The following is a 27,306-nucleotide window of genomic DNA, read 5'->3' on the forward strand; positions in this document are numbered from 1 at the left end:
TTGTAGAAGCAACGTCTGATTGTCTTTTAATCTATTCTATGCATGTATCCAGATGTGGCTATTGGCGCATACCTGAGTGGACACGTAGTATTCCTGAGGACCAGAGCGAACGCGCAGTTAAGCGCGTGGGTGACAGGTCCTGAACAGCTGCAGAGGAATACCACGTCGTTCATCATTAACGTATGCATGCTGTACTCGCCTCTAAGACACAAAGTCAAGCCTACTATTGGTAAGTACCAAACCCCTCGTTATGATACAGTTATTAGGAGCTCCAATATGGACGAAAAATATATTAATAATTATTCTAATTAATTTTAGTTTGGTGTTCTTTCATTTTTTACGAGGTGGATTACGCCTTTCGACATCTTCAGATACTATATGCTAGTAGCTAAGACTCCGTACTAGGTGATTATTTAAAGCCTTCCTTCCAAAGAAAAATATTTTTGAATTGCATATTGACGTTTTTAAATAATCACTTATATTCAATAAAATAATTTTATTTGCCAATGACATCTGTCGTATATATAGGAATGTATTATAAATAAATACAGATTACAGCACCACATGTGAAAGGTTTAAATATGCCACGGCGCGCCATCTGTCTTTAACGTACTTATCGGATTATTCGACGTAAATGCTAATGTTTTTTTTGTATGGACTTTATATCACATGACCTCAGCATGCCTATCACAGTGTATGCAAAACGATTGACTCTGACGCGTAAGACTTTAATCTTTGCGTATAATATTATTTTCTATGACTGCATTATAATTAGATGATTAAAAAAATATATTTATATGGCATTCATATAAATAATATTATATAAGTATATAGATTGTTTTTAAATAATTTAAGTAGTAGATTTTACTAGACATTTATCTTGATTCCGGATTATGAAGATAAAAGATAAAGCTTTTTGAAAATAGTGGTCAAATAGCGGCGGTGGAGTGGTGAGTTGAGGAACATGTGAAATAATGCGCACCTACATTCAAACTTTATCGAATAACACACTTGCAACGAGTCAATACGAGTAAAGTAAGTAAAATTATCAGATTGCATGGTTTTCAAAAAATTATTATATTATTATTAATAAATTATTTTCATTTGTTTTGTTCATCTCTCATCGACTTAAAAATAATGTTTTTTTTTAAGTTGGAACTGCTATCGGGGGTTAATCTGTGATGCTGATGTAGCCCCGATGTTATTGATATCTGATCTGGAAGGTTGCCTTGAATGTGCGTGATAATATTGTACTTCGGGTAGTGAGGAATGATACACAGTGGTTGCATTTCTTGGTTTTGTATTGTAGATATAAGTTTGGATACAAACGGCAAAACACAGGACTGTCACATTAGTTTTTATGTTGAGTTGATATGCTTACATTGAAATTTGGAATTTGATTTCAAGTTGAACGTTATGCGGAGTTGCGCGCATAATTTGACTATACTGTTGAAGAGCCGGGATGCAACTAATCTATTGACTGTCATTTCCTGTTCACATTAATATTTATGCTATATAAATGAGCATAGACAATAATGCGTCAGTCGTAGGGTTGAATAAACCTCTACACTGCGCAATAGATCCGTGCTCATTTCTGGCTTTGATTCTCGAAAAATATAAAGTGGTAAATAGTTTCTGTACATTGATCATTAAGTAGGTAGGTTTAAAAAAAACAATTTCCCTGCTATTTTCAGTTGTTGACAGAACGCTTAGTGTGGACAGAGTACAACGGCGAGCTTTTTTTGAGTTGGACCCATCTACTTCTGTTCACATCCACAAAAGAATTATTCAACTTTTTAAACAAAGCTGTGAAGAACTGACGATCAAAGTTAAGGTACCTAATACTTCATTTATTGTTTTACCTGTAGCGGCAATCGCTTCCCAGTGAGATATATATTCACTTAACAACACAAACATACAACCTCTGAACCAGGGATTCACAAAGTGTGTCCCGCGTGACTTCTTGATGTCTCCCGCGAGATTTGTGTTAAATCTGTATTATGTTTTATTCTTTATATCAAATATTAAAAATTACATTTAGAATTAATTGCCCGTAAATATGCAGTTTGAACTAATAGATTCGCAAGAGAACGTGGAGGCAAATGCATCTTATCGTGAAAAGAATTTAATTGAATTCTACAAAGGACATTCACTTGAGGTATATCCAAATATAGTTAAATATGCTCATCAATGACTTCTTTTTTTAGAAGTACTTATATTTTTGTGAAAAAAACATTTTCTACAATGAGCATTTATAAATCAAACTTAAGATCAAAATTAACAGACAACCATTTCGCATCTGTTTTGCGTATTCACAACGCAAAATTTGAGCCTAGGTTGCAGAATTTAGTTTCAAATAAACAATTTCATAAATCACATGGTGAAAAAGTTTACACAATTCAATATATTTTTTTATTTTTTTGCCTTATATTTTAAAAAAAAAGAAAATATTCACAAAAGAATGGGCGGCCCGTCAAATATTTTTGATTTCAAAAATGTCCCTTTGACGAAAAATTTTGTGAAACCCTGCTCTAAACCAACCACCCCGCACCACACTCGGTATCGGTGTGAAGCATCAGCAATTTTTACGCCTGGGAATATCTTAGTAGCAGATACCCAAGACTACTACTATTTGGGGTGTTGTTCTTTTGTTGGGGCACCTGCACCGCGATTTCCTAACTCTCGTCTCGTGTGGCACCAGACGAGATGACGTAATTGTGACGTCACGCTCGAGGCATGCCGACCGCGCACAGAATAACCATAGAAAATTTTATTATGATACACCTATATGTGTATGGTGACAATGAATAGCGCCGCTGTCTGACCACTCGCTATTTTCTCGAATGCTATTATCACTCCGGTAGTACGTCATAATGATGTCATATGACGTCATCTCGACCGGGAAGCTTGCACTCGCAAGTTCTAACATAGGGCCCCTGGGCGCTAGGCTCTTATCCTCCTCATCACTGGTGTGTAAGTTTCTGGGATGTGTGGCGAATTTAATCTAACCCAAGCGTGCTTTGAGGCCGTCAGGGCCTAGTGAAATAGTGGATGTTTGGTGAGTTTATCGCCTCGGACTAGGAATAGCAATACCGAATGAAAATGTCAATACCGGTTTTTCGGTATTTCTTAAAAATTTCGTAAAAACAGAAGTAGGTCTATCTTATCTTATCAATAAATAAAGCGATGGAAATCTTTTTAAAATATTATTTTATAGCAAAAGTTTACATACCTACATTTATAATGTTGACATTTAAAAATATGTATTGATCATAATAATTGTAGAAATAGTGATTTTTTACAAATAATTTGAATATATTGATAATTTTAATTAAACCCCTCAAAGTTCATCAAGTGCAAATAAGTCCGGCTGCAGGAAAAGCTTCTTAAATTCAATGCTTTTAAAGTCTTCAATAATTATAGAATAATTGAACATTTTTGTCACAGATGTTTTCTATTTCAAAATAATATTATGATAATTCATCGCGACAATTACTTGCATAAATATATTTGATATATTTTTTTTTTATTATTTTTTCACCTCTGTTAGATTCACTCAATATATTTGCATTTTAGCAGCACATAACTTATAGTTCATTTTCAAAAACGTGAACAAGTGTGCTTTATTAATAGGTACCGAAAATTCCGGTATTTTGGATTTTTAAAACCGGTATTTCGGTATTGATAAATACTTGAATACCGGTTTTGAAATACCGGTATTTCAATCACTACCTAGGACCGTCTTTGATGTTCTTTCTTTCAGTGACGTGGTGGTGCAGGACTAACAAAAATAATGCATCGTGTACAACAGACATACGACATATTATGACATCTACAACACCATCGTAAAAAATTCACCCCACATACAAAAAACCGAGAGCAAATTCCTCTCGGTCAAAATACGTATGTGCATTAGCGGCTTCTCCCTTAGGTCATTTGGTCATTGACCTTCCAAAAATAAATATCTTACAATCTATGTAGGTTATAATCTAAGATGTAGGTACAATGTCTTATAATTATCGGTTAACTCGTCAACTCGGGACGCACGCTAACCGTGTGTATAAAATTTAAACAGAAGGAATCACGATCGGTTGCTGTGTAGTGTATACCTTGGGTCATTTCGGAACCTGCCGGGATAAAATATTTATAAATATTTCTCTTTCTCTCTCATTTTTCCTATGTCAGACGAAGAGAAGAACAAAACCTTTTTCTTTTTCTTCATATTATTTTGTCGCCGTATTAGGCGTGACTTTGGTCATTGCCAGAAATGAAAGAGATGTAAATTTTCAATGTGTTAAAATGAAACAGGTATAAAATTAGCGAGCGTGTTTTGTTTTGGTAAACCTTTTTATTCTTATTTGTTATCGCTTCCTATTGTTTAAAATTTGCATTTGCAATTTCAATGTTTGTATGCAGTTTAGTTTAAATCCAACCTTTGAGTAATAGGCATTGATTGGATTCATTGTGTTAAACCATTGTATACAAGTTATCGCTTAAAATGTCATCTGCCATATTTATCATAAAATTTACCTTCTAATAAAATCAGTGGAAATATAAAAAGTGTTTTATATATATAAATGATCCCGCCGTTCCATATCAGTACACAACACTTTTTCTGACAGTGACAGTTAAATGAAAAATGAAGCTAAAAAGCTACGTTATTTTATTAAATGTGTTTGATTGTTTGATGTGAAATGGACATTTTTTGAAGAGTAAGTAGGTACCTATCTATAACAATTTCTAGCACTTTTTTTATAATGTTTAAAAACCCAATTTGCATTACGTTTTTTAAGTATACAACGAAAAGCCAAGCTCCAATAATATTATTACTTATTTAAAAATGACCCCCTAAGTGTTCTACCTAGGGCCGCCAATGCGTATGTGGGTTCTCGATGCTTGGATGGCTGATGCAATTCCTTCTAGTAGCATTTTATATTTTTTGCTTTTACCCTTGATCTTTGGTTTGGTATTTATGCCACATGCACTCGAACCTGCATCTCTCGGGTTTTGCGCCCATGTGCATATACCACTATGCTCTATGCGTCATACTTAATTGCAACAAATTTTAACTAATAGTTCTTAATATGTACTCTCTGAAGCGCTTTTCAAATTGGCGCATGAGCACTAAGCTCGAGAGTCGCAGTTTCAATTCCTGCTGGGTGTCTTATTTTTTTCAAAAATGATTTTTTCTATTGCTTATAATATATTTTCTCAGACGTGTTATACTCAAAATTATGTTTATAAATAATTGTGATACATTATAATAACTGAACGCCTTAAGTAGTCTGTGTTCTTAAGACCTAAGTATGTCTGAAGACTCGCAGACCCAACCAGATTCAACGATCGTCGTGAGTAATCGTCGACTTATAGAACAATGGAACAATTATTCAGCTACCAACCCAATCGTGTTGGCGCTTGATTTGATTGGCTGGTGTGAATAGTTATAAGTAAAGTAACGAATGAAATTTAGACAAGTTACGAGACGTTGATTGTATTTACTAGGGTATTATTTTTGTTTTGTATTATTATTGTCTGTTAAGTTAGTTAGTTAAGTCAAGCAATCTTCATTATATAAACGTCAAATTTGTGTTGTTATGTAAAACGCAAAACATGACACCTGCGTACATCGCGCTACTCGAGATCAATGATAATTTACACGATCGTGCCTAAAAAATAGTAATTGTTTCAATTTGCTCACGACTGCTCACACCTCCAGAGAACGTCTCAAAAGTGACTTTTCGTGGACGGTTGGCCTGAAAATCTGTAAAAATGTAATTTGAGCTTATATCTTGTTCATCTAACACGCGCAAATGATCATGTAACTGAACACCTAGTTTAAAGATTTGCAAACAAAATTTCTATGATTTTATGATATCAAGAATGATCTCCAAATACGATATTAATATCAGAAGAAAATAGAGTTTTGACCACAATAAAAGAGTCTACTTTTAATGCCACAAATAGCTTCTACAAGCTGCAGAATAAGCAGCCTGTAATTTTCGTCATTCAAATAAAAAGCTGACATTTGAATTAATGTATTCCGTTATTAACATTTTGTTTTACTAGAAAGACCTTCAGGACTTCTTTGACCCCCTTGAAATAACTGTAAATGTTACGGTATATGCGAATAACAATGCCAGCGACCCCATCATCATCCGAGGAGATAATATTAAAGGTACTATAAATATAATATTACATCTCAGTATCATCCACGATGGCCGAGTGGCTTAAGCGTCAGCCTATAATCTCATTGGTCCCAGGTTCGAATCCTAGGTCTGTAAATACACATATTATTATTTTCCAATTTGTGTTTGGAATCAAAGTATGGACTTTATAGGTTGAGCAAGTGGCTAACATCCACTTCTAGTAAAAGCGAAAATCTGCTAATACAAACCTCCACGAAAGAAGAATTATAAAATCTGCATCATCCGTATGCTTTCCTCACTTCCATTCTTCCTGCCCCTACACCTTTATCATATACGTTGATCGCATCAAAGAAACACAAAAATAAGGGCACTGTGTTACTTTCTGGGTGTGGCTGTAAGAAGGTACTACTCTCACGTGTGAAGAAATATGGATTAAACTAAAACACTCGTCAAATAATATGTTATTCTGAATCAAAATCATCCGGGTTAATCAACTGCTGGATGAAGATCTCCGCTAGTTTTCTCCACTCATATCAGTCCCTATTTCTTTGCTTCTACGTACCTACATGGCCACCACCATGAAACTTTTGACTTCGTCTTTTCAGCGGATTTTAGGACGGCCCTACGACCGTTTAGTTTTCCTTAGCTTCTACTGTTCGATGGCATTTCTCCAATGGTTGTCTATTTTCCAAGTGATATGTCCAGGCCATTGCAATGTCATTTACTTAGCAATCATTTCTGTCTAAATCATAATATGGATTGAAGTTTTTCAAGTAAACGAAACGCACATTCGATATTGGTAATATTTAAGAAGACTTTGTATTTTTGCGTTTTATACTCTGACCGTCAATAAGTCATAAACCAAAAGTGGTTTCATAATCTTGGTGACTACTTTCGCATTTCTATCATATTTATTTGTTCTGTGATCACAACCTTTTTATTTATGTTTTTGGCGAAATGGTTTGTCAGTTTTTTAATTGAACTGGCATTTACATAGTAAAACTCCATTATAATGGTTTTAAAACAAAGTTATTTTTGTTATTTCGACTTTAACTAGGTATATACCTACTCTAAGTTAAAGTGAATTTCACAAAAATAACTTTGTTTCAAAACCATTCCGTAGTCTGCCCGGACTGGTTCCGTATCCGGAAATGTGTACGTATGCAGTTCGGTGTATCACACTTCACCGTGAAATATTGTATCGGAAATATATTGTGGTATATTAAAGACCGTCCAACCTCTTTGGGTCGCATAGTACTGAAATAAAATTCATGTCAAAATAAAACACGGTTCTTGTTGGTTTACAGGAAGCCAGCGGCAAACAAATTTTGAAAATAGCCTACTGGACTATTTTTTTAGGTTAGGTTAGGTTTAAATTGGAACATTGTTGTCTGAAATGCTCCACGAACAATACGTATTGTGATGAGATGACCGTATAATATTCGGTCTTCTCTTTCCGATAAGAAAGCTAACAGCGAACTGTGCTACGTTGAAATGTAATACGTACATTTTACATGTTATCAATCGGTTCACCTGTTTGCAGGTTCTAACAATATCTAGTTGGGTAATTTCAAATTTGGAGCATTTAATAGTATATTAATAAACACAAAAAAAATACTATGACGAATAGGTACTATTGATTCAAATTATAAAAACCATACACCTGCAACCAAAGTGGCCCAAGATATTGAATAGTTTAAATTTTCTCTAGATATTTGTCGCCACTTGCTACTAAGTATGGGCAACGGAGCCATGGAGAATAATATGAATTAGGTACATAGTGATTTCCATTGAATTCTGTGTTCATTAATTTGCAGATGTACAGGGTTTTGACAAAGACCAGCCAGTTGCAGCGCCCGCGGACTCCATCTTGAGTCTACCGTTTGCCACAGAGTGCGGAGACGATGGCATCTGTGATGCTGACCTTCGAATCCAGGCTTCTTTTCCTGAAATTGGGTAATAAACTGGTTGATGATATCTTTTTAATAATGAATTGCCGCTTTACTACCACATTGATAATAGAGTAAGTAATAATTTAAAAAAATACTATTTTGCTTATAAACAAACCAAATGCGCCTTAAATAAGGTGTAGGATATTGCAACATACTTTTTTTTCGGTCTAATCAAATGAGTGTCAGCACTTCGCTAAACCAATTCCATCTTTCTTCTGGATCCTCACTACTACTAACTAACTACACTAACACTACGCCACTGTGAGGAAAAATAATCTCGGTAATATGAATACCCTGTAATGCAATATGGGATCCTCGTAGTCTAATTCCAAAGGTACTGGTTTCTCATTCAGCGGCTTCGAAGTTGATCCCCAGTGAAGTCAAAGCTCAAATATGTGATTTTTCTCAATGTTTCACTTGTCATTGAGCCTAATCGTATGTCATATTTTTAAATAATATTTTGTGTTCGAAAAGGTCCTATGCCGCATTTACATAATGAAAAAGATAAACTAAGACATGTTTTCGTCGGAAATACAAGACCATGTCACAATTCTGTCTCTTGCGATGTTGTCACATCTGGAAAAGCGAACGCCCTCGCGGTCGCCATACTTTTTTGTTTTGCATCCATCAGTGATCACTCTGTCTCCCATACTACGAAGATTTCTTCCTTTAGGATTCTCAAGATGCTTAAATTTGGTTCAAACTTTAAATGATATTAAAAATATCATCGCTTTGATCAGTCCTTTTGTGTACCTAGATTTTTTTATATTCTGGTTTCTTTTCCATATCTTGATAAAAACAACTACTTACGTTCTTGGGCAACGTCTTCAGTTTCATCCAATTTTTGTAGCTACAAAAGTCATTGAGGCTTGGGTCAAATATTTAGTAATACGAAGTCACTTACTTTTTCCAGACGATTTCGATTCCAGGTCAATTTAGGCCATCTGCTCACGTGAATACTCAAAGAAAAGACGAGACTCAAACTCCAGTATCTCGCTAATGTATTTCAATGGCGGCTCGCTGACGGCGAGACTGGAATCTCTCAGTTTCAAAACGCCCAAGACCAAAACCGAAGAGAAGCGACATGCTAGTCTCCCAGTCTCTCAGTTTCCAGTCACCCATAAAATAGTGATACCAATATCAGTAGATTCGATGAAAAATCGTATTTTCTTACCAAAATTGGGAGCACTGAACTGAACTTGAGAAGCAATAACAAGTTAAGACGTCAAAAGTTAAAGATGTGCCAACCGATTTTTAAATTAAAATATGTGGCAGATGTTGAGAAATACTCCTGCCTGTATACTTACAGGCTGTCAGAATATTCATATATAAAGATATAACGGGAAAAACTTATAATGGAGTAGGAAAGACAATGGGTTTGACAGTTTGAGGTGATTAGATTATCAGGTTTCAGTAGCGCCGTGTACGAAGCATCAGTCACTGGCCAGTTTATGAGTTCCATCACCAACCAGTTCGTCAGACTTTAGTTCTTGCGTGAGTGGATAGCGCTACAGTCATCGTTCACACATATTTTTTTTCCTTATTATTAAATGGCGATTGGAGATAACCATATTGACTCCAGACCACTACACCAGTCAATTTTTGACATGCCATGGTGGATTCGCCCTTGTTACCCGTCTTATATGTCAATACGGCGGAGAAAAACAGGATGCGTTTCACATCCTCTGGGAATGTCCGCGAATGTGCACCGAGAGAGAAAAGATGCTCAAGTCGGTCCAACCAGCTGTTGGGCCCATCGGGCCATCTGACTTGGTTGCCACAAAGCCCAATTATGTTGCTTTTCATAAATTTCCGGCATCTTACTACGGGCGTGAAGATCTCTTCACATAATTTTTGCTGTCCGTTTTGCTAGCTTTGCTTATTGTTATACTTAAACTAAATTCATTTTCTTTTATGTAATTTCCATGTGCCTTTCTCTCCCCGGCACTTTGCTTTAGACTCTTTAAACTAAGTCAAAGCTCACTTAGAGCGTGGCAACCTCAGTCTTGGGTATCTGCTTCCGGGATATTACCAGGCGAAAAAACTGTACAGATGCCTCACATCGCTAACGTATTATGCCTCGTGATACGCTTTACTAAGCCCGAGTGTGGTGTGGGGCGGTTGTTTGGAGGGTCCTAATTTTTTTTTAGTCATTGTTTAGGATTACGATTTGATTGATAAAATAATTCAAAGAAAACCTAGCTTTATATTATGGTTACTTAAAAAAAACAATTAAATTTTGAGTGTAGGAGTTCCGGGTTCATATTGGGGTCTTCAGATAGCGTGCGACTGCAAATACAGCTGTGGAACGAGGGTGAGGCGGCTTATCTGGTGCGGGTGATCGTGAAAATACCTCCGCCTGCAGCCGCTGCCAAGATTCCACCTGCCTGCCAGGTGGAGGCCACTCAACATCTTCTCTGCAATATCGACCTTGCGCTGCATCAAAACCTCAACAAGGTGGGCAAAAGGCATTCGCGAAGAAACGTGCCACACGTAAACTATCAAGGTGTGATCAAATTGAGGTGCATGTCGCTTACTGTCACGCTGTCGTTCAGTCAAATTCAGTCTATGGTTTCGTCATTTTGCAGAATATTTTGAACCAACCGTCACCATTAAACTCACTGAAAAATGAAGAAAGTGAAAAATGAAGCGCGAACAATGAAAAATGAAGAAAACGCGTCCATACATGCCAAACACCTGAACTCATCGGACGCGGACGACACGGCTACTAACTGTGTCTTGTGTGATTGAATTAGCATGTTATTTAAATCTGGAAAATAAAAATTAATTAAAAGGTACGCAGTGATTGTGTTAAGCGTCAAATACATTATCATCACATTATGTGGTGTCACAGTAAGCTGTCGATACGTGAGAAAAATATGTTAAGTCGTTATTCTTGGTATTTACGCGTCTTTACGCGCCGTAAGTACACCAATTCTTACATGTATTACTATCGATTATCTCATTGCGGCATAGAAAGGATTAACAGACTGATGCTCCCATCCCGTAGCACATTTTGAACCGTTAAATGAACATTGTCAGTTAGCAAAATCTGCCGAAATCGCCAGAACAACAATGGGGTCACCTCACGTATATCGCACTACATCATGAATCGCACAAGTCAGTGAACGTTTTTATCTATTTTCTGCAGGCCTAGGTTTTTAGTGGTTTTCTCTGTGGATTATCTATGAAATCAATATCTATGTCTGGTGATTACGTTTATTATCTATAGTTTACTGGTTGGTTTCTGTTCAAAATATTATCTATGGATGCAATATCGCAAGAAATTTTAACGTACGCAGACGTAGAAACTGTTAAAATTAGCATGAATAATGAATAATAATTCAAAATAATAATACATCGGTTCACAATCTCCATCATTGAATTTATAGAGATAGTGACCATTCAAAATATTCTGTGGAATGACGAAACCATAGACTAAGTTAGTCGCCGTGATAGCACGTTACGTAATCACAATGTGATAGCCGCTTTAATAAAACGCCGGCATACGTGTTCCAATAAGTGGCGCCACTTATTCTTTAAGTATGTATGCATCACATCTAAATTGTATATAACTATGTAGCCGGCATTTTGTGGCGTTTCTAAGAAATGCTCATGTGTAAGGGTTCTATTAGTAGTGTTGATCTATGCCTTCCTGGTAATACATGTACCTACTGTTACTATCACAGGATTGTAAAAATAATGTTAATCGCGTGGTTAAAATCAACTGTTCAATCAAAATTGTGTCGGATACCGTATATCGCACTCAATGGCAAGGGGCGGAGGTAGGCTGTTAAGATCCGATATACATAGTACACAATAAAGTTTGTCAGTCATACTTTATTTGTTTTTATACTAACTAATAATACAAATTACAGAGATGGTGCTGGTAAGTTTTTAAAAATCAATTGAACGCTACCGAAACCAAACAATATAGTTTAGTAGTATACTATGGGTGATCCGACAAAAATAGTGCACACTTTTTCTGTCATTTTCTTTTGTTTTCGTTGAATTAAGATTACATATTATTACAGATTACAGTGTTGGTGAGCTTTTTTTTAATTCATTAAATCATGCTTAAACCACGCCATAATACGTGAAAATATTCTTCCACCTATAGCATAATTTTAGATATTTTATAAAGTCGAATATTTGTTGACTATTATGTATTATGACTTGGTTTGTGCAGGATTTTATATAATTTTAAAAATTGCAATCTGTAGTTTTAGTTCAATGAAAACAAATACGTATTACTTACAAAGTTTAGTATGCACTATTTATGTCAGATCTTAACAGCTTACCTCCAACCTTCGCCACTGTGTCCACTACATAATGTGAATTTAAATAGCATCGTTTACAGGTCAGATATAATAATTGCAATACTGCTCTTTCAAGGAAAACTTGTGAAATTTAGTTATAAATGCCATATGTTAGGTAATTTTGAAAGCTATAATATATTCTGTTCACTTTAAAATCAGTATTATCACTAAAATACTGTTAAAATCCTTAGTGAAAAAATTGACTAAAATGATACATATTTCTTAGCAAAAAAGCAGTTATTGCACATATTTATTGCATTTAATGCTTGTTTATTATTACTTTGTTTATATTTTTACATCCTACTAATAAAAAATATCAATGTTTTTTTTTAAATTCAAATTACTAAAATTTGAAAAAAACAAATTATGCCATTTATCTCGAAAGTGTGCGAGATTCAGTCACTGCCTTCTTCATTGGAAGGGCAGAATAGTACCTCACCGTTTATTATATCCTTGTTAACTTTTATAGACGATATCACTCGATATAGACATGCGAAGCGTAAAAGGAAATGAACTGCAGTTCCTTGTGGAAGCCATCACCAAGAGTGTGGAAGTCTCTCCAGAAAACAACGTCGTTAATGTGACGCTGCCTTTATTGGTAGACGCCAGGTTGCAGATTGCAGGGTGAGTATTCGCTGAATAATTCAATACACGAAATAAAAAACAAGAACTATGTGCCGTACTATATATAAAAAAATGATTATTTTTCATTGAATTCGAATACCATTAACCGGTGATTTCCCTAGACAAAGTGCCACCCTTAAGAAGACTTAGAATGCGGTCCGCTTTCGTTTTTAACTTCAAATTATCTACAAATCCGTTAGACTACCTATTTGCTTACTTATTTTTGGATAATTAATTAAATAAATACACAGAAAATCTTAAAATTTACTACACACGAATTATAGAATTTCTGCAAAACCTACTCTAATACAGTGGTGAATTAATTAATTTAATAATTAATAAATTAATTAATAATTTAATATAATTAAAGTAGGAAGTAAAATTATGTTAACGCGCGTGTTTGAACATGTACCTAACCGAATTTTTTTTAATTTTTTTTTTAAATGATACATGTTTAAACACGCGCGTCAATATCATTTTACTCCCTACTTCAATTATAGTTTGTCAATTTATGGCTACGGCCGTATGTTGTAGCTTAACCACTGGGGAATGACAAAAGAAATGGCGTATTTCAAAAAAACACTACCTTATTCTTAGGTCAATAATTATTTTAAAGCAATCATTATTCATAAGATGTTTATCACACTTGAATGGTCAAAGACAAAGCTTATGATAAGTATCTTTAGAATTATCTTCAAATGTGTAATCTTGCCGATTTTTTGAATAATAAAATGCCTAATTCTTGTCAAATTTGGGATCACAGAGATTATCAATATAATTTTTTATCGTGAATATTTTACAAAAATTATCTCGTAATAAATTGTACTAATGGTTTCATAAATGCGTTTAAAAATTAATAAACGTAAAAAATCTTAACACCACTGCACAGTTATGTACCGAAATATGACTATATTCTAAAAAAAACATTAGAACGAGAGGTCTAAAAGAATACTATTTTATGTAACAAAAATACTTTATGCAATCATCAAATGTTTAAAATAACTATAAAGGATAATAAGGCTTCAAAATTATGTAAATAGATTATCTACAACAGTTTAAGGAGTGTCCAGGATCATGGTTTGAAAATACAATAAAAACTCAATTTTGACCTACGACGAGCACGTGGGCCGTTAATGTAATATTAATACTTTGATTTAAAATACAAAACCGACTGCCAACAAATTTAACGCAATTTAGACAGCGCTTCTGCGCATCTATCCTACATACAAGACTGCTATCGGCGGCTATCGAGGGTAGTTTATCATATCTATTTATTGAGGGTTATATTAATTATTATTCAATTATTGTTACAATAAGTTAGCCGTCTAAACTGTCCAAAATGTCTACCTCGCTTTAAAGGTTAACACAGCCCAAGAGAAGTGCTGTTAAAACAGCACTTATTGTAACTTACTACTACTAACTTCTTTTAAAAATTATAAAACATCAATACAAAAATATGAAAAACTACCGTCGATAGCTGCCGATAACAGTCTTGTGTATAGAATAGATGCGCTTAGAGGATTTTAAAAACTGAGCTGAGGCTGAGGAACCTGGGGTGACATTACAGTAATGGGAGTGTTAACCAACCTTTGACATACGTGATGACTACCCGACAAACTACAGCAACGTTCAATAATAATTATTATAGATATGGCATGGAATCATTATTCTTATTTAGTTGGAAGAAAACTTGTTATTTCTTGGATTCTTAATTATTCTAACGATTCAATGCTTTTTCAGAAAATCAATGAAGGATGCTTATTCTTATTTGGGATCTGATGATCCCCACCCCGAGGAACTCGTCCAGTTCGAGCACATCTTCGAAATTCAAAAGTTTGGAGATAGTGCAGTGGACGACGTCATGATATCCGTGATGATCCCACACAAGTACTCGCTCGGCAGCCGTCAGTTCACATTCACTCACATCCACCAGCCCGAAGGATTCCAGTCGGGACAACCCTTCTCTTGCCAAGATACCGATTTGGTATATTATACCGATGCGGACACAGGCAATGAAGTCACAGAAAACACGACAATAAACGAAGAAGTGATCAAAAGAGCTGGAAGGTCTCGTCGTGATGTATATGATGAAACTAACGTTCCAACAGTTGTATCTAATGAAGACGTGTTAAGGACGCTCGTTGTGGTTGAAAATGGAACTAATCCAACAGTGATCAAACAGAATGATAATGATGGCATCCTCAAACTGGATGAAGGCACGAAAGAACTGCCGGAGAACAGAACAATTCGGATAACTTGTGAAGCTGCCGGCATCGTGTGTCATGAGCTACGCTGCCTTGTCGGCCCTTTCCGAAAATCGCAAACTGTCGCCAAACTTCTAATTACCATGAAATTAAATGTTTCAATACTACGAGGTTAGCAGTTAACTTTCTTGTTTATCTACTGTCATCGTATCATCATATTATATTTAAATCACAAGGGGTTTTTAACTGATATTTATAATATGTAACCACTTCCGTTTCCGTTATTTCAATTTTAAAATTCATCTTTCGAAAAATCTAATAGTCATTTTAAGCATAATTAAAAAAAAATTTACGTAATATTTAATCTATATTTCTATGACAGTTCTCGGTGACAGAATTATTTTGTTTTATAATTACAAGGTAAAAAGAACTTTTCTTATATACCACGTTTTTAAATTTTCTGTTGAATCATATAAACTTGACAAATGTCATGTATTAATAAAAACTTTTTATTGTACTTGATAGAAATACTGAAATGTCATTTTGACATTTTATATTGATTTCTATAGTAACGCACGTATATATTAATAATTTAGTTGCTAGGACCCCCTTAGCAACCAACAACAATAATAACTTTCCATACAAAACAGAATTAACTGAAAATGAATTAAATTCTGCTTGAAAACAGCTAAAGGTAATAAAAAAATGCATTGTCGTCGTGTTCTGATATATTCTAAAAGTTTCAAATGTCTAGCTAAACTAAAAGTACAATTTTGCAGATTTTGCTGGTTAGTTTTTAAAATTCAATTATTAAACCCTGTCTTAATTTAATCGTAATTCTAGTCTAAGTTTAAAGTTAATTTTAAAAATAAACTAACAGTCAAATAAAATAATCATTTATGTTAATCGAGTCGTGAAATAAAACAAATAATAAGATACTCTGATATTAGTTTGACAGATGATTACAGTACCGTACTAGCATATTGAGTATATAGAAAGTATTAAACGACATTACAATTTAATTTGTGATAGATTATAAGTATGGTATTGAATAGAAAACACGATTTTTAAAATGATATATCTCTGAAAATGTATTTTTTTAAGAATATGCTCGATTCAAATTGAAAAGTTTTGGTTGTTGATAAATCAAAGTGAAAGTGTTATAAAGTCAACAAACAACAACGGCTTTAAAATGTTGACAGGTGTCACCTTGTATTTTTTTCTGATATTATTATAACTATGTACTATTTTTCTTTCCAGGCACAATTATGGGAGACAAAGATATCATAGTTTTTCAATCACGGGGTCTTGCAGAAGCAACAGGATCGAGCACAGAGGGCGTGATCAATGGGGAATTGGCAACAGTGAATTCTGTGTTTTTGAGCAAACCTCCTGACAGTCACGTGGACGCTTGGGTCATTGCCATGTCTCTAATCGTCGGAATGCTTATACTCCTATTTATTGCTATGGGACTTGTCAAGGTGAATATTCGTTATGAACGGGTTTCCTCAACTGTCAAAAAATATGAATTTCGATGCTCAACAAACTTGGCATATACTGATATCACAGCGGCATCATCATCAGCTTTGTTGTTCACCGTGAAAGTATTTTACTACGAGGGGGGTACTATTCAAACTAGAGATGGGAAAACTGGTCGATTTTGAAGACTTAATATACTTACTACCAGTATAAAAAAATACTTAGTATAGAAAGTTGTTCCAAAATACTTACTAGTATTTGGAATACTATATAGAGCGTTTGGCGTGCGTATGCGACAAAAGTTTCATACTCAACTGAAACTAAAACCAACTCCATATTAGTATTTGAAATACGTATCGGCTCAGGGAACTCTGACTGTGTATCGGCTTCAATAGAATCGCTAAAAATACGCTGAGCTCTGCTTGTCGAAAAGTCCCATTTATTATAAAATTTTAAACACATTTAAAATTTATGAGTTCTGTTAGGTTGCAATATTTTTGTTAACAAAAATGAATAACAGTGATTTTTTTTAATTTTAAACATGTTTTGATCAGTCATATAACAAGCCTAAGCCTGTGCGTCATCTCACCACTGTATATATACACAATTTATGACCTATTATTCATAGATTCAAACGCAATAGACTAATTAATTAAAATATACCTATATTCAAGTGCTATCTCGTTCGCGCGCATTTAATGTCAGTAGTGTTGAAAGTCTACCAACCGGCGAGTGCACAGAACAGCGACTCGCGATGATATCATCACAAGTTTTTTGGAATAAGTTTATTGGGCCACACATACTGAGTATGGGTAGTTTCATCCGAAACTTGAGTACACAAACTGGTGAGAGTATTTCCAACTCACCTCTTATTCAAATACTCTCTCAAGTAACTTTGTTGAGAGTACATACTTAAAGATTATGACGTGCATAGTGTATATCATAAATCGTACCACATTTGAGAGAATGTCTCGATATAAAATGTATAAATAATACTTCTCAGTATTTTTTTACTTTTAGTTTTATTTTTATTAATGTTGTCTTTTTATTACAGGCTGGATTTTTTCAACGTAAAATAAAAGCAGAACTTGAAGCCTTGAAGGAAGCAGCGGTAAGGAAGACAACCGATTCACTAATATACTTGTATTTTGTATCGAAAATACTATGCGCATCTATTCTATATATAAGGCGGCTATCAAGGGTAGTTTATTATATTTATGTATTGAGGCGGTTAATTGTTATAATAAGTTAACCGTCTGAACTGCCAACAAGTTTTGCTGTATTAACTTAACTAAACCAGTTTGGACATTTTAGACGGCTAACTTATTGAAACAATTATAATACCTCAATACATAAATATAATAAACTACCCTAGATAGCCGCCTATAACCGCCTTGTGTATATATAATAGATGCGATGACAGTCGAGCTGATAAGTTGTCGGCCTATAATGTCGTGGGTCCCGAGTTCAAATCCTGGGTCTACCAACAAAATAGCACATGTTCTTTTATCAATGTGTGTTTGGACCCAGAGTATGAACATAGTAGGTTGAGCAACTGGCTAACATTGAACTATCTACCAAATTGTAAAAAAATATATATTAACTTATGTGAGCTCTCTGTGAGTACCATTAGTATTTAGAGCGCGATTCATAACCATACTTAAGGGCGTAAGACCCTAAAATATGTGGCTATATTTAGGAGGCGAATATAGGCAACTTAGATTACGGCACCTATAGTACCCATACTTAATATGTAATATACCAGGTAGTAAATCTTCAGAAAAAATGATCCAGAACGAAACCGTTTAAAATACATCGAGCTAAATTAGTAACTCTGTTTATTGCCAAATTGGTCCAAATGGTTCTGCAATGCGCTCTTAGGCTAATACAAAATTTGGCAAACTTCTGATACAAGTAATTACCTTTCTTTTATTTCAAGAAATATATTATATTATTTGGATAGAACGTAAGCTATACTACAATAATTATTAGACCTTGTAGTATGTTTTTAAAAGTATACGAATTTATATTTTGGTCGTAATAGAATCTTGGGTTTCCATCGCGTGTACTTCTTTCTTCTTTCCTCGACTTTTCGGGCTCATTGCTGAGGCCATTATCAAGCCTGTGAGTGAACATGAGAGGGCATATCGACTAAAATACTACACGATGTCAGCAATTGCCGAGCTGGTCCGGTATCTACGGTCGTAACGATTGACACATTACTCTGAGCAACGTTTGCTGTTTAGCTAATCGGATTCTTTTTGGCAGTCTTAGAGTAACGTTTGCATTCATACACTCCGTAATAACACATATCTCTTGTTAATGGCCTCTGACACGAGCCCAAAACGTTGAAGAAAGAAGGAAGGTGTGCACGCGGTGGAAACCCAAGAATTTATGACGATAAAAATCTACGGTGAAAGTCTCAAACATTATAATATATATTTTGGTGTTTTTCAGGCTACTCAACAATCTGAAGACCCTGATGCTGAATGGGTCGAAGACGTGACCAAAGACAATGAAGTTGATATTAGTTTAGAAACATGATTCTATCAGTATTAATTATTATAGTTATATTATGTAGGTATAAATTTTATTCTAAATTTTAAAAAAATCGAATTACCTATTAAATATACCTAGGAACAAAGCAATGTAACTACCTAATGTTTTTTGTAATCTATCTAATCAGTAATTTGTGATAATAAAATGCTGTAAGTTTAATGCCTTTATAGTTTCAATTAACTTCGCTATAATTATATATGTATAATTATATTAGTATTTGATATTTCGTCGGTAATCCACATAGGTGATGATCGTGATTTCCGCTGATTGAAATGGATGCAACTCCTCCAACGACATCTTTTTTTATACGACGCAGCATTGGTGACAAAAATAAAGATGCTAATTCTAATATTATATGAAATCGACTATTTTATTATTTTTTTTACTGTAGAATAAATATTTTTTTGGACGATCCTCTTTATGTACTTACTACTTTTCTGTATTTATCTTTATTTATTTTTTATTTTATTTTTTCTGTATTTATCTATTATTATTTCTGTAGTAAATAATAATATAATTGAGAATATGTGTCCATATGAAAACATAATAATGTGACCCTATCCTGATTTTTTGTGTCCAGAGCTAATGTGCCGTTACTCGTTATAAATGCGAGGAAAAACTGTTCAGTGTAGCCACAAATCTAAGGAAGAAATAGTTTTTGGTCAACCTATATTTTTAATAATACAAACACTATGTTTATTTTAAACCAATCAAAAACAAGGAGCATCGCGATAGAATCGATGCGTGGAATTGCTTATAAAGACGATTGGTCACGACGGTCGGCGTGGATCGTTGGATCTGGTTGGATCTGCACGTCTGCTGGCGTAATTAAGCCATAAGATGATCCGGGGATAGTTTTAGTAAAAAAAAAAACTATATTCCTGACATATTAGTAGAAAATAAACGTATTTACGTATTAAAATATGGGGAATAAATATTCGCACAATTGAATAGACTGTTTTCACAAAGCGCTGACAACATTTAAAAAGATGTTCGTCACATCGGAAATGGATGATATTCACAAATCAACTACAACACTCAAATGATCGATTTGCACTAAGGAAAAAGTAGTCTTCACGTATCAATATACTATTGTAACCAATTAATCGTAAAAGAATACAAACACTATGAAAATTAGGTTTAATGATTTTAAAAAATATTTTGGCAAAACATAAGTATGTATTAGGTACCTACTTTCAGATTCTAATAATACTATAAATACCTATTTAGAAAGTGACGTTGATTAAAACTTAGGTAATTGTGCCGCAGATGCCGTCATGAGCTTTTATGATTTTTTTTACGAAAACAGTTTATTCCATCATCATCATCAGGGGCGCGACAACCCGGTGTGGGTCCTGGCCTCCTCCAACAGGTCCCTCCACCTGTCCTTATCCAGTGTGGCCGCTTTCCAATTTGGTACCCCCAGAATACGGCAGTCACTGGCAGCTCCATCTAACCAGCGAATCTTTGGCCTCCCTCTTCTTCTACGTCCTATTGGATTGCTGGACATCACTCTCTTTGGTGGTTCATTGTCATTCATACGGTCATTCATAACAGTTTATTCCAGTAGACAATTATAATAAATACCTTTTTCTGTCAGCACATAGGTTTTTCGATCCAATAATTGTTAATTTAAAATTTGAAATGCTCATAGATTTTGATACTTCATTATCACAATCTAAGATATATTATTAGGTACCTAATATTAGGTTGGGGTAGGTTAGGTTAGGTTAGGTTGGGTTAGGTTAGTTTAGGTTAGGTTAGGTTATGGTTAGGTATTCGCATCGTGCATCCTCAAGACCAAAGAAGAAGACGAAAGATCTCGGCGAGGAGAACAGGTAGAAGTGGCCTAACAAAAAGCAAGGACATAGCTGCCTCCCTGAAGTAATGCATAAAATGATACTTATACAATCTCATGACGGCATTTGCGCCACATTTACCAAAATTTATATCGATGAACCGAAAAAGATATAGGTACCTAGGTGGTGTTATTTGGTTGTAGATTTACATCAAATAATATATTAACGATAGCAGCACGAATATGTGTATATTATATATTTATATTACTGCGTTTAACATTAATTATATTGACACCTAAGCATCATTTTTGCGATTGCCTTCTAATAAATTGTATTGCTGCTACAATTATTAGTTTGACATTTGTGAATTTCTACCTTTTCTTTGTGCGATATATTATTTGTCGGTGAAAACAATTTTACAAATGTGTGCAGTTGTCAAAATTGAGTGAATTTATATTTACAATGAGTGATTTATGATTTTTGTTTTGTGAAACAAACTATTTTATGTGATTTCATCTATTTATTTGTGAAATCATTTAATATATGTGAAAACTACTTTCCAAATGTTAAAGTTATTTTTTTTTTTGTGAATTTTGATTATTGCATTGTGCGATTAATTCCCACCCTTAAAATATTAACTTTATAAATTTATATATTTTTAATTCTTAATTAATTCTACAAAAATTATACATTTATAAGGGGAATAGTTGTTATTTATTTGTTTAGTCAAATACCGCCGAGATTTTATTACATTTTTTCAGAAGTTTGATTTTTTATTTGACATATTGTGATATTGTTTGGGCAGTATTGAAAGAAAACACGCGTGGGTATTTTGGTATTTACATAGTTGATATGGCACAAATACATTAATGGTATCAAACGGCAGATAGGATGACGTTATATAAACTATGTTTTTGAGTGTGAAGGTTTATCCTGATTCTGTTAACTTGATAATTTGGAAACGACCTGAGTGCCCTTGTAACCTCTACATATTATATTGAAGGTCTCTAGACAACTGTCATTTCCGACTCACCATTGTCTATGCTCTAAACATGACCATAGACATTAACGTGTCAGTTCTAGAGTTGAGTAAAACCTCTCGACATTTAGCCAACGACATCTGTCTGTAGATATTATGTATTAATACATATTGATTGTCGGTTTGCCCAACTGGGTATGTCTAGTTTTATATTTTTTAAATATTTTAGAAACTTAAATTCTTATTATTGAAAATACATTATTTTGAAAAACCTCAGCAGCATACCTATTAGGAAAAAAAACTAGAAAATGAGTTAAGCTACGTGGAAATTGAGCTTCGCATTTTTCAGTGTCCACACTAACGTTTCGTGGGGGTAGGTAGGGCATGCGTTGCATAGGGGTGGAAAATGGCATGGAATAAATACACATATGGCAATTTTTGAGAGGAGTACCTACCAGTTTTTCACAAAATAGACGATGCGGTGGCTTCATTAGAAAATATCGACAATTTAGTTTTTAAAAAATACGGAAGCATATAAAATCCTGACAACATAACCATTGTTTTATTTGATTCCGATTGTAATACATAATATATTAATGGCAGTATATCGCACAGGCAATATTTTCTCAAGGGTGACTCCAAACATGCCAGCTTCACAGACCTGCACGTATCTAAAAAATACCACTGTTAGGGAGTAAATTTTATCGAAATGCTCTGGCAGTGTGTATGTCAATTTATAAAATATTTTTGTCATAATACATAACGAATTTTCAGACAATTTGAAACTAAAAATAATTACAAGATAAAAATAATTTATCATTTAGAACGTTTTTAAATTTTCTGTTGAATCATATAAACTTGACTTGACTAGCTTAAACGATCAAAAAAATTTATACTTGATAGAACTAATACTAAAATATCATTTCGTATTGATTTCCATAGCAACGTACGTATATATTAATAATTTAGTTGCTAGGACCCCAAACCCCTAGCAACCAATAAGAGTGGATTGGATTACGGATTTCTTCCGAAATAACTTTTCATAAAAACAGAATTAACTGAAAATGAATTCAATTCTACTTAAAGATGGCTAAAAGTATTTAAAAAATGCATTGACATTGTGTTCTGATATATTCTAAAAGTTTCAAATGTCCAGCTAGTCGGGAAGTTAGTTAAAAATCGATTGCAAGATTTGTACTGGATAAACAACCACCGGACAAATAAGAATACGAGCTAATAAAAACGTTGTAATAAAAGGGGATGGCATTCTAATAAATCTGCATTAGGGCGGCACTTTGCCTATGGACGTCACTGAGTGTCCGGGTGGATGCTCGTATCTGGTAAGATATCGACTCATACTAATTAATTATATATTATATAAGTAAACACTATGATATTTTCAAACGCCAATTAAAACTAAAATCCTATTTTATAATGACAAATATTTTTTTCTAATTATTTTAGTATTTCTTGAATGCATGGCCCCCACATCCTAAAGCGGGCCCCAATGCTACGATCTTTGTCGGGCCCCCCTACCTATCGCCAAGGTTAAAAGCAGTGTAACGTTCTACAGTGGCGTTTACCAAATGGTGTGCATGGTAAAATTAAGGGTATTTAGTGAATTTTTTATATTAAATTTACATTTACTTGAATTATGGAGTTATCGAGTAATGAATAATGACACACAATTAAAAATTGCATCGTACAACCATATATATTTCAAAATATAACTATCACTTTTTTAACTATTTGAGAAAATCTGTGATGTTTTTTATCTCACTTATCTGGACGACTCGCCACGCTAGGCTCCTAGCCTAGACCCCTCTCTTTGTGGGGGCCATACTTGAATCATAAAGAATGATTTTTGAGAAAATAATTATAGTAATTCATCCTATAATATAATAATGTATAAAATATCGAACGAAAAATGTTGCAATTTTTCTAAATAAACACGAGTGAATTAAAAACGCAAACACACTGTTTACAGCAAATAATGTTATTAATCTTTAAATTAAAAGTATAGTGCACAAAAATATGACATTACTCTCAATCTTCTACGACAATTTGTAATTAACTTATTTTTATATTGTACTGAGGGGTAAATAGCATGCGTTCTTTTTTAATTAAACCGTGTGTACGGGGCAATTCGGTAGTCCATAGGTAAGTCCATACATTGGGTTCAAACACACATTGAAAAACAATATAGGTATATATGTTTTTTGCCAGACCTGTGATTCGAGCCCGTAACCCGTAACTGCTCGGTCATAGTGGGCGACAATTATTATTATATTTACAATAAAATATTTATTTTTATGATGAGAAAAAATAAGCAATAGTAGGTAGTTGTATAAATTGTTAACACTTATCTCCCAAATATATCCAAAATTCTCTCTTTTTATCTATATACGGCACGTGGGCCCTTAAACAATTTCAAATTTGGAAGAAACAGACATACAGATTTTAGTTATATATAGTTAAATACACATATTAGATTTAGTATTCCCCGGTTATATATATATATAGATATAGGTATACATTTTGAGAAAATGTCAGGAAATACAATCAATATCTACCACATGTAATTTAAAAAATCCCAAAAACCACATCCCATAGAGTGGTGTTCAACTTTTAGTTTTATATACCTACATAAACTAATATACTAAAGACAATATCGTATTAATTGACATTTTGTTTCTGGTGCCATCGAAGGAATGATTAATCAAATGAAAATTGTCTATGATATTATCAGTCGTGTGTAAATTTGTTTTTCTATTTATTTAAGAAAACAAATTATTGTGGACATAATAAATTCAGGACGTTCACAACATGAGATTTATATTATAACAATTAATATTACAAAGAGAAAAGAGGGGGGAAATAAACATAAATAATATGTAATTGTATGCAGTAAAATAAAATTTAAAAAGCAAAATGCACAGTACATCATTGAAAATGTTTATATTGTCTTTGGAGAGCGTATTGACTAGTCTTGTACCCCTCGCTAATGGTGCCTGATAGTCTTGTACAAGGAAACAGTTCCGATCCAGAATAAATAATGCGACCACGTAGATAATTGACAGGTGCATATTAATTCAAATTCTTTATAACACCAGGATTGGAAAACATCCCTCGTGATAACAGGCAAAAATGTCTTAAGAGCAGAAGTGACCTACGATATTCAAGAGAGTGAAAAATGAGCATGCTTTGTAGAAAGGCAGTCGGAAAGTAATCGTTTGACGAATTATTAAAAGGAAGATAATTATATATCTTAAAATAAAGATATCGAAGAAATTTCTTCTGGGCGTGCTCTAAAATAATCTTGTAGGAGACTTCATAAGGACTCCAGATAATAGACCCATATTCAAGAATACTACCCACTAACGAGACATAATATAGTGTATGTGTGACATTTGGATTCTTGAATGGTTTTCCTTGTCACACGATGAATCCTAGAAGATTACTTGCACGTAGAGCTGTATAAGTTAAATGCGAGTGAGAAGATAACGAAGAGTCAAAAATTATGCCAAGATCTTTCACATTTGATTTACCATCTTCCAAAAGATAGCTTCAGATAGCATATCATCCATATAATACAAAAAAATACTTCATTTGAGCGATAGCAAAAATGCAGCCACTTAATAATTTGTATTATATTATTTTCTAGACGAGTAATATGTGATGTTTTGTTTGATATTACGTGTTGTAAAAATTCTTTGTTATTGAGGCCACTTCTTCTTGGTCGTTCACTCGTGGCTAAAGATCGTGACCACCTGAAAAATTTGTAATTTTTTGAGCGACCAAGACTTTCCACCCCTCTCGAGCTTCTGGTTCTCTCAGGCCAGAGTGAAACCTGTCCCCAGTCACCTCCTTCACTTGGGCGCTCGACGCTCTTCTGTCAGGGCCGTTCCTTTATCTATAGTCTCTAATAGATTGACTGGTTTGTTTTTTTCTCAAATTTTCATTTTTTTTTACATAAGTGTAGTGAACATTACAAATTATTATTTTAAGACGTTCACAACATGACATTTAGAAGCAAAGAAATATTAATAAAACAGTATGTACAAAAAGAAATAGATCAGCATTAAATTGTAGAAAAGTGTAAATACAAAAAAAAAAAATCGATACAAGGAAGTACACCGAATGAGCTAGGCAAACCCTATTTTAAGAATTTATTAAACAATGCCCACCTATACTCATCCTCACTTGAATATGTCAATATCCGAAGTGATTTGGTTGAACAGAGTTATTGCCCTCCCAATTGGCATTACCAATGGTAGGTTAGTTCTGCACCTTGGGAGAACAAACAACGGATACTACCAAGAATGGCAAAGCTTCCATTTACACCGCGTATAAGTCGGAAAAAATATGTAGCTTAATAAAGATCTCTTCTAAACTTTAAGCTACAGTATGTAAGCATGCCTAAGAGAAAGTCTGTCGGATAGAGCCACGGATAATATCCATACAGCCGAAAGGAGTCTCAAAAATATCTTCTGGACCCTCTCCACCATAAGGCCGTACTTCAACTGATGCAGGGCCAAACAATAGACCCACTCTCAAATCTACTTCTAGCTGAAGAGTTATAGATAATTATTTTTAGTACCGTAACATCTGAAAAGACCCGGGAAGTACCTACGCAAGACAAAGCCCAACATTTTTAGCGCCTTTTTACAATTTGTATCCATATGACCACTAATTTTCAGCTGAGTCTATGCTCTGTTCAAGAAATACAAAGCATTCGGCGTGAATACGACATTCTGAGGGCATCAATTGCCTTCTGCTTCTTTGCCTTCGGTGTCCATGACTCGACATCATAGAAAAATACGTAGAATACTAATGTTTACACAAGCATCATTTTCGTAGTAATTAAAATTCCTTGATACTCTCATAAAGTGAGTGTTAAGACGCGTCATCGCATTTTCGCAACCTGTGTGCGAATTATTATTTCTGCTTCACATCCGCCTTTTCCACTAATAGTCGATCACGATAACTGAGTTTTCTTTTCTCATTACATAATAATAAATTGTCGTGTGAATATGATATAATAATTTGGCCTTTATATTTAATTCTGAATCTAGCAATCCACGAAGAGCTATCAAACAAATTTTCAGTACAATAGCATCATTAAAAAACTAACATTATCTGGAGCTCTGAAACCCCATGTTTGAAGCACTGGACTGCTCTCAAACGTTAAGAGAATATATTATTATTGATGCTGCATTAGCACCTGTCTGTATATCAAATATAT

The 27,306-nt window shown here is 34.1% G+C and overlaps 1 protein-coding gene across 1 annotated transcript in view; it reads left to right on the forward strand.

The window, feature by feature from the left end:
- The window catches only part of LOC147071121 (integrin alpha-8-like), a 43,240-nt gene extending 23,543 nt beyond the window's left edge, over positions 1-19,697 (forward strand). The window contains exons 12-21 of the mRNA XM_085948264.1: positions 53-229; positions 1,695-1,834; positions 6,067-6,175; positions 7,964-8,102; positions 10,348-10,555; positions 12,887-13,041; positions 14,782-15,416; positions 16,506-16,726; positions 17,779-17,835; positions 19,182-19,697. Coding sequence (XP_085804390.1) covers positions 53-229; positions 1,695-1,834; positions 6,067-6,175; positions 7,964-8,102; positions 10,348-10,555; positions 12,887-13,041; positions 14,782-15,416; positions 16,506-16,726; positions 17,779-17,835; positions 19,182-19,268 — 1,928 coding nt within the window. The 3' untranslated portion in view covers positions 19,269-19,697. The remainder of the gene's footprint in view (positions 1-52; positions 230-1,694; positions 1,835-6,066; positions 6,176-7,963; positions 8,103-10,347; positions 10,556-12,886; positions 13,042-14,781; positions 15,417-16,505; positions 16,727-17,778; positions 17,836-19,181) is intronic.
- The last annotated feature ends 7,609 nt before the right edge of the window (positions 19,698-27,306 follow it).

Source organism: Rhyacophila brunnea, unplaced genomic scaffold (genome assembly GCF_057557595.1).
Source record: "Rhyacophila brunnea isolate RB1 unplaced genomic scaffold, BYU_Rbru_1.0 scaffold_20, whole genome shotgun sequence".
NCBI classification, from domain to species: domain Eukaryota; kingdom Metazoa; phylum Arthropoda; class Insecta; order Trichoptera; family Rhyacophilidae; genus Rhyacophila; species Rhyacophila brunnea.